Here is a 12,233-nt window from a genome sequence, read left to right on the forward strand (position 1 = left end):
GGCCAGAGACCAAGTATCCTAGGAAAGGAAGAGATTGACATTCAAACAGACATTTCTCCATTTTGGCATAAAGTTGGTTGTCACGAAGTCTCTGAAGAACCATGCGGACATGCTGGCGGTGTTCTTCTAGGTTGGCAGAAAAAATCAGAATATCGTCCAGATACACAACAACACAGGAATATAAGAGATCACGAAAAATTTCATTAACAAAGTCTTGGAAGACGGCAGGGGCGTTGCACAGGCCAAAGGGCATGACCAAATACTCAAAGTGTCCATCTCTAGTGTTAAATGCCGTTTTCCATTCATCCCCCTCCCTGATACGGATGAGATTATAAGCACCTCTTAAGTCCAGTTTGGTAAAGATGTGGGCACCTTGGAGGCGATCAAAGAGTTCAGAGATAAGAGGTAGAGGGTAGCGGTTCTTTACCGTGATTTTATTAAGACCGCGGTAGTCAATGCAAGGACGTAGGGAGCCATCTTTTTTGGACACAAAGAAAAATCCAGCTCCGGCAGGAGAGGAGGATTTGCGGATAAAGCCCTTTTTTAAATTTTCCTGGATGTACTCAGACATAGCAAGAGTCTCTGGGGCGGACAGAGGATAAATTCTGCCCCGGGGTGGAGTAGTGCCCGGGAGGAGGTCAATAGGACAGTCATAAGGCCTGTGAGGAGGTAGAGTCTCAGCTTGTTTTTTGCAAAACACATCAGCAAAGTCCATATAGGCCTTAGGAAGACCGGTTACAGGGGGAACCACAGGGTCACGGCAGGAAGTACTGGGAACCGATTTAAGGCAGTCCTTGAAACAAGAGGTACCCCAGCTCTTGATCTCCCCTGTGGACCAATCCAGGGTTGGGGAATGGTGTTGAAGCCAGGGTAGTCCAAGGAGAATTTCGGAAGTGCAATTGGGGAGGACCAAAAACTCAATTTTTTCGTGATGAGGTCCGATGCACATTAGGAGGGGCTCCGTGCGGAAACGTAAGGTACAGTCCAATCTTTCATTGTTAACACAATTGATGTAGAGGGGTCTGGCGAGACTGGTCACCGGGATGTTGAACCTGTTGATGAGAGAGGCCAAAATAAAATTTCCTGCAGATCCGGAATCCAAGAAGGCCATGGTAGAGAAGGAAAAGGTGGAGGCAGATATCCGCACAGGCACAGTAAGACGTGGAGAAGCAGAGTTGACATCAAGGACTGTCTCACCTTTGTGCGGAGTCAGCGTACGTCTTTCCAGGCGGGGAGGACGGATAGGACAATCCTTCAGGAAGTGTTCGGTACCGGCACAGTACAGGCAGAGATTCTCCATGCGGCGTCGTATCCTCTCTTGAGGTGTCAGGCGAGACCGGTCAACCTGCATAGCCTCCACGGCGGGAGGCACAGGAACGGATTGCAGGGGACCAGAGGAGAGAGGAGCCGGGGAGAAAAAACGCCTCGTGCGAACAAAGTCCATATCCTGGCGGAGCTCCTGACGCCTTTCGGAAAAACGCATGTCAATGCGAGTGGCTAGATAAAAGAGTTCATGTAGGTTAGCAGGGATTTCTCGTGCGGCCAGAATATCTTTAATGTTGCTGGATAGGCCTTTTTTAAAGGTCGCGCAGAGGGCCTCATTATTCCAGGATAGTTCTGAAGCAAGAGTACGGAATTGTACGGCGTACTCGCCAACGGAAGAATTACCCTGGACCAGGTTCAGCAGGGCAGTCTCAGCAGAAGAGGCTCGGGCAGGTTCCTCAAAGACACTTCGAATTTCCGAGAAGAAGGAGTGTACAGAGGCAGTGACGGGGTCATTGCGGTCCCAGAGCGGTGTGGCCCATGACAGGGCTTTTCCAGACAGAAGGCTGACTACGAAAGCCACCTTAGACCTTTCAGTAGGAAACTGGTCCGACATCATCTCCAAGTGCAGGGAACATTGTGAAAGAAAGCCACGGCAAAATTTAGAGTCCCCATCAAATTTATCCGGCAAGGATAGTCGTAGGCCTGAAGCGGCCACTCGCTGCGGAGGAGGTGCAGGAGCTGGCGGAGGAGATGATTGCTGAAGCTGTGGTAGTAGCTGCTGTAGCATCACGGTCAGTTGAGACAGCTGGTGGCCTTGTTGCGCTATCTGTTGTGACTGCTGGGCGACCACCGTGGTGAGGTCGGCGACAACTGGCAGAGGAACTTCAGCGGGATCCATGGCCGGATCTACTGTCACGATGCCGGCTGGCAGAAGGTGGATCCTCTGTGCCAGAGAGGGATTGGCGTGGACCGTGCTAGTGGACCGGTTCTAAGTCACTACTGGTGTTCACCAGAGCCCGCCGCAAAGCGGGATGGTCTTGCTGCGGCGGTAGTGACCAGGTCATATCCACTAGCAACGGCTCAACCTCTCTGACTGCTGAAGATAGGCGCAGTACAATGGAGTAGACAGAAGCAAGGTCGGACGTAGCAGAAGGTCGGGGCAGGCAGCAAGGATCGTAGTCAAAGGCAACGGCAGGAGGTCTGGAACACAGGCTAGGAACACACAAGGAAACGCTTTCACTGGCACAATGGCAACAAGATCCGGCCAGGGAGTGCAGGGGAAGTGAGGTATATATATGGAGTGCACAGGTGAACACACTAATTAGAACCACTGCGCCAATCAGCGGCGCAGTGGCCCTTTAAATCGCAGAGACCCGGCGCGCGCGCGCCCTAGGGAGCGGGGCCGCGCGCGCCGGGACAGGACCGACGGAGAGCGAGTCAGGTACGGGAGCCGGGGTGCGCATCGCGAGCGGGCGCCAGCCGCATCGCGAATCGCATCCCGGCTGGAGGCGGTATCGCAGCGCACCCGGTCAGTGGATCTGACCGGGGCGCTGCAGCAGCGAGAGTGTAGCGAGCGCTCCGGGGAGGAGCGGGGACCCGGAGCGCTCGGCGTAACAACCCCCCTGCAATCAGACATCTTATCCCATATCCTTGGAATAGGGAATAAGATGTCTTGGGGCGGAGTATCCCTTTAGCTGCACTGTGTAGAAACAAAACCACCAAAACCACCAAAAGTTGTAAAATTGCATTTTTTTTTTTTTTTTTTTTACCCTACAAATATGTCTTTTTTATCCACTGTAGATTTTTTGGTAAAATGAGTGATGTCCTTAAAATGTTTGGCCGTGTATAAAACTATAAATCTTTAGAAAAGTACATTTTGCTTTCGCACAAACAAAACTAGAGCAGAGAATATAAAAATGAGTACGTTTGCATTACAGTAATATGTCAGCATCTCATATTGTTAACACTGAAATACTCACGATAATGACAAGTGGCTCCCATGTATCCTGTGTCTGAACAATTACAGTAAAAATCCCTCCATGTTTGGGAACACATTCCGCCATGTTCACAGTAATTTGGGAAACATCTGAAAAGCAAAATTGCTTTATCAGTATTTTATAAAAGAGAAATCCATGCACGGAGGTCTACTTCATGTGAAAGACTGCAGAGACATTTTATTAGTATAATTTCCAGAAATATTGAAATGTAAAATATAAACAGCACCGACAGCCGCTCATTAGGAAGAACAAAAGTGATAACATTTGACATAGTGCCAGCTGTAAATGTCATTTTCGGCTACATTATGCATCATGATTTAATACACCAATCTAGTACACAATAATGGCCCATGTGGAAAAAATTTGTCCACTTTTCAGATATAACTATGGACTGATTAATCATTGAAGGTAATAGTCTATAGGCTGCCGGTATATTCTGTAATTGCTCTGTGACACCTCATTCAGTATTGCACTGTCTAGAAGTCTAATTAAAAGTTTTCCCCTCCACTAATTAGTCTGGATTTAACTAGGACATTTATATGTTTTATTGGGCTTGTGTAATATTACCTGTGATATTTAAGACAATTAATATGTGCCACGATATATAATAGGTCATCCCAGACTGAGAAAAAATAGCTAAAAATTTGCTGTATAAGTATTAATAATTTTAACTCATTTTAAGACTCAAATTGTATTGTATAGTGTGAAAATGGAAGACAAATCTAAACTTAGCCTGCAATCAACCACAACTTCTTTACAGAGCAGTCATAAAAGATATTTCCTTTTCGCTCAATTTGAAGAATTTAAAGCCATTTAATGCTATTCATTCATAAGAAAACTAAATAATTATAGCAATTATAGCAGTCAATAGTATCTATGTCTGTTTTCAAGCATTCTGATTTTTTTATTTTTTTTTGCTTTCATTATGGGTTTGTATGTTTCCTTAACCCCTTAAGGACCGGGGTTTTTTCCGTTTTTGCATTTTCGTTTTTTGCTCCTTGCCTTTAAAAAATCATAACTCTTTCAATTTTGCACCTAAAAATCCATATGATGGCTTATTTTTTGCACCACCAATTCTACTTTGTAATGACGTCAGTCATTGTGCCCAAAAATCTACGGTGAAACGGGAAAAAAAATCATTGTGAGACAAAATTGGAAAAAAAACGCCATTTTGTAACTTTTGGGGGCTTCCGTTTCTACGTAGTACATTTTTCGGTAAAAATGACACCTTACCTTTATTCTGTAGGTCCATATGATTAAAATGATACCCTACTTATACAGGTTTGAATTTGTCGCACTTCTGGAAAAAATCATAACTTCATGCAGAAAAATTTATACGTTTAAAATTGTCATCTTCTGACCCCTATAACTTTTTTATTTTTCCGTGTATGGGGCGGTATGAGGGCTCATTTTTTGCGCCGTGATCTGAAGTTTTTAACGGTACCATTTTTGCATTGATAGGACTTATTGATCGCTTTTTATTCATTTTTTCATGATATAAAAAGTGACCAAAAATGCACTATTTTGGACTTTGGAATTTTTTTGCGCGCACGCCATTGACCGTGCGGTTTAATTAACGATATATTTTTATAATTCGGACATTTCCGCACGCGGCAATACCATTTATGTTTATTTTTATTTTTAATTACACTGTGTTTTTTCTTTTATGGGAAAAGGGGGGTGATTCAAACTTTTAATAGGGAAGGGGTTAAATGATGTTTATTCACTTTTTTTTTGCACTTTTTTTTTGCAGTGTTATAGGTCCCATAGGGACCTATAACACTGCACACACTGATCTTTTACATTGATCACTGGTTTCTCATAAGAAACCAGTGATCGATGATTCTGCCGCATGACTGCTCATGCCTGGATCTCAGGCACTAAGCTGTCATTCGGCGATTGGACAGCGAGGAGGCAGGTAGGGGCCCTCCCGCTGTCCTGTCAGCTGTTCGGGATGCCGCGATTTCACCGCGGCTATCCCGAACAGCCCACTGAGCTAGCCGGCATGCTTTCGGTTTCACTTTAGACGCGGCGTTCAACTTTGAACGCCGCGTCTAAAGGGTTAATAGCGCGCGGCACAGCGATCAATGCCGCGCGCTATTAGCCACGGGTCCCGGCCGTTGTTAGAGGCCGGGCCCGAACCGCTATGACGCGGGGCCACGCCGTGGCCCCGCGTTGTAGATCGGGAGTGGACACATGACGTTCCAGTACGTCATGTGTCCTTAAGGGGTTAAGGCACACCAAACAGGCTGTCTAAGGCTCCATAGCCCAGAATTACCAAAATGTTGGCCCATATTTATCAATCAGCCTGAAACCCTAATTGTCTGGTTTTACCCATAGCAACTTTCACTTTACCAGAGCTTGTTAAGATATAAAAGCTGAGCTGTGATTGGTTTTTATGGGAAAACCATACAATTAGGGTTTCAGGCTGATTAATAAATATGGGCCATTGTGTACCTCTGTAACAGACTCAGTGTAATAGTTGGACATCAGTACTTCCTTAAACAGTAGCATTAGTAAACCCAAATGTTAGCATTAAATTAGTGTATCGATTCTATGTTACACTGTTCTGCACAGGATGGGGTTATTCTTAAAAGGGAACCAGCTGGATTTGCTGCTATGAGCTGTAGACACAGTTAAATAGCTGTGAAGGTATGAAAACAAATAGTGCATTTCTATGAGCAGATGATGGTTGTCAAACTTATAAAATTGCCTTTGTATTTCTCAGCTAAGTGTCAAGGAGGTGGAGTAAAGCTGGGTGCCACAGGCTAGGCTCAAGTGTCACATCCTGGCACACCTCATTGCTCACACTCACATCCCAGGCCATGTAAAGAGCCCTGTACGTCAGTCAAGGAGGGACTGGGAGGTGAGGACAATCGAGTATATGTCCCAAGATGTAGCACTCGAGCAGCTCTTCCCTGCTTCCTTGACACTTGGCTAAGAAATAACAATTTTATAAGTTTGGCAACCATCATCAGCTGAAAGAAAGGCGCAGTTTGTTTTTATACCCTCACAGCAATCTAACTGTGTCTGCTGCTCTTAGCAGAAAATACAGCTAACAGATTCCTTTAAATGGCTACATTCTGTCAGAAAAGGCCTTTCCTACTTTATTTTAGTGACTTATATTATTTCAAACTAAGGTAAGCATATGAACATTGATTCTTGCCGACACATATGTTTCTATGCAACACACTATAAATTGCTGTCCCATGCTTTTTGGCTTCTTTTTTGTTTCTCCCTACCCCCATACATATGCAAACTCTGCCAAATGTGCATTTGCTCTTTGTGGGAAGATGGGGGTGAGACACTTCTAGACATGGCTTATCCCCCATGACATTAAAAGGATCAGGAAACATCTGGCAATGGGAGAAGGCTGTGACATCATCAAACACATCAGATAGTTGGCTTGTCAGCTTATGTATGTATATAAGTAACAATGCCAAAAAATGCAAATGCTAATTTTGATGGTGTTTAACGTTTTACTTTTCCTGAAATAGAAAATAGAGTGATGGTCATTTTTTGGGGGGCCCAAATTTTGGCGCACATAACATGCACCTAAATTCTGCGGCAAAACCTGACAAAAGAACATAGGAAACACATTAGTAAATAACCCCCATTGTTTTTTTTTAAGCATTATTTCCAAAAGTTTGCAATATCCATGTGGATGAGCAGTTTACTTTTTGGATCTATATTTACATTTTTATTCAGTGTAGCATTTGTTATTTTATACTTGTTGGTCTTTAATTGCAATCACATTTTTACTTGTCTATCTATTAAATTAAAGAAGAATAAATAAGAATACTTTCAAACAGGAAATCCTGTATTTATAACATGAAATGCGTAAAATAATTAAGACAGTACAATCCCACTTTCACTGACATCTTTAAAATTAGGATAAATGTAAGTGCTTCAAGAAATGTATAACCTACACTATTTTAAGACACTTTCATTTCAGCAAATGAATATTTTTCGTATAGGTGTACTGACAGGGCATACTCCTCCTGGCATGATGCCAGAGCTGTGTGTACACAGACTGGCACAAAGGCTGAAAGGCAGAAACTGTAGCAATATTTTTACGGAGGAGGAGACTAAACATTTAAAGAGAGCCTGCTGACAGAAACGGGAGAACCAAAGGCTACTGCAAAGTCAGTGAGGTGTCATTTATTCACATAAAATACTGATTATCCTTTCATAATAGGAATTTTATAAGTTACAGAAACTAGGACAGAATATAATTTACAATCTATTTAATATTATTCAATATAAAGTCAACCATCAAAGAATTCTTTCAGTCATATAATTTCAGTGTACAGTTCTTTTAACTGAAATAAGGAGATATGCACTACCATAAATGTAGACATGTATCCATTCGTTTGTTAATCCATTCATTCATTCATCCATCCATTCATCCATTCATTTAACTACAGTTTAAAATATATCACACTAACATCGAGTATCTTGTGTGTTTTATATTTCAATAAAATGGAGACCAATAAATGATATATTATTTTCTGTTAACAACATAAATCTATTTTATTGGTCCTTTGCAATACAATTAAGAAGAGATTTCAAGGACAAACTCTTTTTCCTAAGGGCTGAACTAAGTTAAAAAAGATTTCTCTAAGTTGAAAAGTTGTTTTAGGGATCTAATAAAAGTCAGGGGAGATTTAGTGTAAACATAGGATGAAGAGAAAAAGCAATTTTCAACTCACTTTAAGGTCATAAGGATATTATTGATGTGTTAAGCTGGAAAAACTGTACTGAGAGGAGTACAATGAAAACTGCTTGCAGTAGAGTATAGAGCATCAAGCTTTGACTTGGATTCACCATTGCAACTTACGGGGAGATGTTGGGTCAACAGATAAAGCAAGATTCAAAGGGGTACTCCGTTGGAAAACAAATATTACCAGAAAGTTATACAGGTTTATAAATTACTTTTATTAAAAAATCTTAACCCTTCCAGTGCATAGATTTTGTATCTCACATTTTCTTTTGGAGAGTTGTCTTTTGGATCTGTCGTGCCACCCCTCTAAAAGAGATGGATATTACATAGGTTTTGTTAAAAGTCCACTATAAAATGTTATCTCATAGCCAAGAAACTTCCAGCGGTGTATAGATTGATGCTGCTGGTTATTGCTTTAAGGACTCAGCATTTTTCTGTTTTTGCATTTTCATTTTTTCCTCATCACCTTCTAAAAATCATAACGCTTTCAATTTTGCACATAAAATTCCATATGATGGCTTATTTCTTGGGCCACCAATTCTACTTTGCAGTGACATTAGTCAGTTTACAAAAAAATACACAGCGTAACGGGAAAAAAGGTCATTGTGCGACAGGAATTTTTTTTATTTTGTCACTTTTGGGGGCTTCCGTTTCTACGTAGTGCATTTTTTGGGTAAAAATGACACCTTATCTTTATTCTGTAGGTCCATATGGTTAAAATGATACTCTACTTATATAGGTTTGATTTTGTCGTACGTAAAATCATAACGACATGCAGGAAAATGTATACGTTTAAAATTGTCATCTTCTGACCCCTATAACTTTTTTATTTTCTGTGTAAGCGCTGGTATGAGGGCTCGTTTTTTGCACCGTGTTCTGACGTTTTTATCGCTACCATTTTTGCATTGATCTGACTTTTTGATCGCTTATTATTCATTTTTTTATTAAATAAAAAGTGACCAAAAATACTCTATTTTGGACTTTGGATTTTTTTTGCAAGTACGCCATTGACCGTGCGGTTTAATTAAGGATATATTTTTATTGTTCGGACATTTAGGCATGCGGCCATACTACATATGTTTATTTTTATTTTTATTTACACCATTTTTTTATGGGAAAAGGGGGGTGATTCAAACTTTTATTAGGGAAGAGGTTAAATTACTTTTATTAACTTATTTTTTTTAACTTTTTTTTTTCAGTGTTATAGCTCCCATAGGGGGCTATAACACTGCACACACTGATCTTTTACCCTGAACCCTACAAAGCCATAGCTTTGCATGGATCAGCGTAATAGGGGGTTGATTGCTCAAGCCTGTGGCTCAGGCTTGGAGCAATCAAATGCCGAGCGGACACGACGGAGCAAGGTAAGGGGGCCTCCGCTCGTGTCCTAGCGGATTGGGACATCACAATTGTATTGCTATAGTCCTGATCAGCCCGACTGAGTTGCAGGGAAGCTTTTACTTTCATTTTCAACGCGGCAATCAACTTTGATTGCCGCGTCTGAAGGGTTAATAGCACGCGGCACAATGATCTGTCCCAGGGTCCCAGCTCAGGATTGACCCGGTGTGATGCGGGGTCACGGCCTGACCCAGTTTAAACACCTGTACGCCCTGCGTCCTTAAGAGGTTAAAGGAATACTCCACTGGAAAACATTTTTTTTATTAAATCAACTGGTGCCAGAAAGTTAAACAGATTTGTAAATTACTTCTATTTAAAAATATTAATTATTCCAGCACTCATCAGCTGTTATATGCTTTTCTTTTTGAATTTCTTTTCAATCTGACCACAGTGCTCTCTGCTGACACCTCTGTCCATGTCAGGAACTGTCCAGAGCAGGATAGGTTTGCTATGGGGATTTGCTTCTACTCTGGACAGGTCCTAAAATGGACAGAAGTGTCAACAGAGAGCACTGTGGACAGATAGTTCCTCTGTACTATACAGAAGCTGATGAGTACCGGAAGGATTAAGATGTTTTTTTTTTTTAAAGTAATTCACAAATCTGTTTAATTTTCTGCCACCAGTTAATAAAAAAATGTTTTCCAGCTAAGTACCCCTTTAAGCAAATGTTGTTTAAATAAATATAGCATAGAGAATGGGCAGCACTCACCAGGTCTTCAGTGCAAAATGATCTTTATTAATTTCTCAGCATAAAGCAGCATGGAGGACGGTCATGTAAGGCAAGAGGCACAGATGTAACGCCGAGCGCTCCGGGTCCCGTTGCCTCCCCGGAGCGCTCGCGGCTTTCCCTCTGTATGCAGCGCTCCGGTCAGCGCCGCTGACCGCGAGCCCTGTTCCTCTATCACTGGCGGGGACGCGATCCGTGGGACGGGATTCACCGCCCACCTGCTGCTGCTCCTTCCCGGCGCGCACGGCCCTGCTCCCTAGGGAGCACGCGCGCCGGCTTACTAGGATTTAAAGGGCCAGTGCACCATTAATTGGTGTCTGGCCCAATCTGTGTAAACACATAAAAACCCACTCCCCCTTCCTGTCCTTGTCGGATCTTGTTGCCCTAGTGCCCTGAGAAAGCGTTTGTGTGTTCCCTAGCCTGTGTATCCAGACCCATTGCCGTTGCCCCTGACTATGAATCCTTGCCGCCTGCCTTGACCTTCTGCTACGTCTGACCTCGCCTTGCCTTGTCCTTGTGTATCGCTGTGGAGACAGACTGTCTCAGCTGTCAGTGAGGTTGAGTCGCTGTCGGGTGGAATGACCTGGGGGTTACCTGCCGCAGCAAGTCCATCCCGCTTTGCGGCGGGCTCTGGTGAATACCAGTAACCCCTTAGATTCGGTTCCCCTGGTACGGCCCACTCCATCGCCTCACTGACACAGAGGATCCACCCCCGTGTCCTCCCCGCATACCAGTCCGGACCCTGACAGTAGATCCGGCCATGGATCCCGCTGAGGTGCCGCTACCAAGTCTCGCTGATCTCACCTCCGTGGTTGCCCAGCAGTCACAGCAGATCGCCCAACAAGGACAACAGCTGTTGCAGTTGACCGCCATGCTCCAGCAGCTTCTGTCTCCACAGCGTCAACCATCTCCTCCACCAGCTCCAGCTTCTCCTCCACTGCATGCTACCTCCAGAGTCCGCCTGTCTCTTCCTGAGAAATTTGATGGGGACCAAGCTGTGCCGTGGGTTTCTGTCCCAATGTTCCCTGCACCTCGAGATGATGTCGGACCAGTTCCCTACAGAACAGTCTATGGTGGCTTTCGTGGTCAGTTTGTTGTCTGGAAAGGCCTTGTCCTGGGCCACACTGCTTCCATCCAGTCCTTCTTCTCCAAAGTATGCAGTGTCTTTGAGGAGCCAGCCTGGGCTTCCTCAGCCGAGACGGCCCTTCTGAATCTCGTTCAGGGGAGCTCTTCTGTGGGCGAATATACCATACAGTTCTGCACCCTCGCCTCTGAGCTCGCCTGGAACAATGAGGCCCTCTTCTCGACCTTCAAGAAAGGTTTATCCAGCCACATCAAAGATGTTCTGACCGCACAAGAAATCCCTGCTACCCTGTCTGAACTTATCCAGTTGGCCACCCGCATTGATATGCGTTTCTCTGAAAGACGTCAGGAGCTCCGCCAAGTAAAGGATCTTGTTCGCACCAGGCAATTTCCTCGCTTGGCACCTCTCTTCCAGTGTCCTTTGCAATCTGTTCCTGTGCCTTCCGCCGAGGAGGCTATGCAAGTAGATCGGTCTCGCCTGACCCAACAAGAGAGGACTCGCCGCAGAAATGAAAATTTGTGCCTGTACTGTGCTAGTACCGAACATTTCCTAAAGGACTGCCCTATTCATCCTCCGCGTCAGGGAAACGCACGGACCTAGTTAACGTGGGAGAGGCGTTGCTAGGTGTGAATTCTTTCTCTCCACGACTGACTGTACCTGTGCGGATTGCTCTACCCGCTAATACAAATACTTCCTTCTCCGCTGTGGCCTGCAGGAAATTTCATTGAAGCCTCTCTAATCAATAGATTCAATATTCCTGTTACCCGTCTTGTCAAACCTCTCTTCATTTCCTCTGTGAATGGAGAGAGACTGGTCTGCACCGTGCATTACCGCACAGAACCTCTCCTCATGAGCATTGGAGTTCACCATCATGAAAATATTGAATTTTTTTTATTGCCCAACTGTACCTCAGAAATTCTTCTTGGCTTGCCCTGGCTCCAGCGTCACGCACCTATCCTCGACTGGGCCACTGGGTACATTAAGAGTTGGGGACCTTCCTGCCACAAGCGATGTCTCAAGTTGATTCCTACCAGTCAA

The 12,233-nt window shown here is 44.0% G+C and overlaps 1 protein-coding gene across 3 annotated transcripts in view; it reads right to left on the reverse strand.

Annotated features, from left to right (window-relative positions):
* Positions 1-12,233, reverse strand: part of CNTNAP4 (contactin associated protein family member 4) — a 401,947-nt gene that overhangs the window by 149,435 nt on the left and 240,279 nt on the right. For all 3 annotated transcript variants that reach the window (XM_056525258.1, XM_056525251.1, XM_056525242.1), the window contains exon 11: positions 3,246-3,352. In XM_056525258.1, the coding sequence (XP_056381233.1) occupies positions 3,246-3,352 (107 nt within the window). The remainder of the gene's footprint in view (positions 1-3,245; positions 3,353-12,233) is intronic.

This window comes from Hyla sarda, chromosome 1 (genome assembly GCF_029499605.1).
Source record: "Hyla sarda isolate aHylSar1 chromosome 1, aHylSar1.hap1, whole genome shotgun sequence".
Lineage (NCBI taxonomy): Eukaryota > Metazoa > Chordata > Amphibia > Anura > Hylidae > Hyla > Hyla sarda.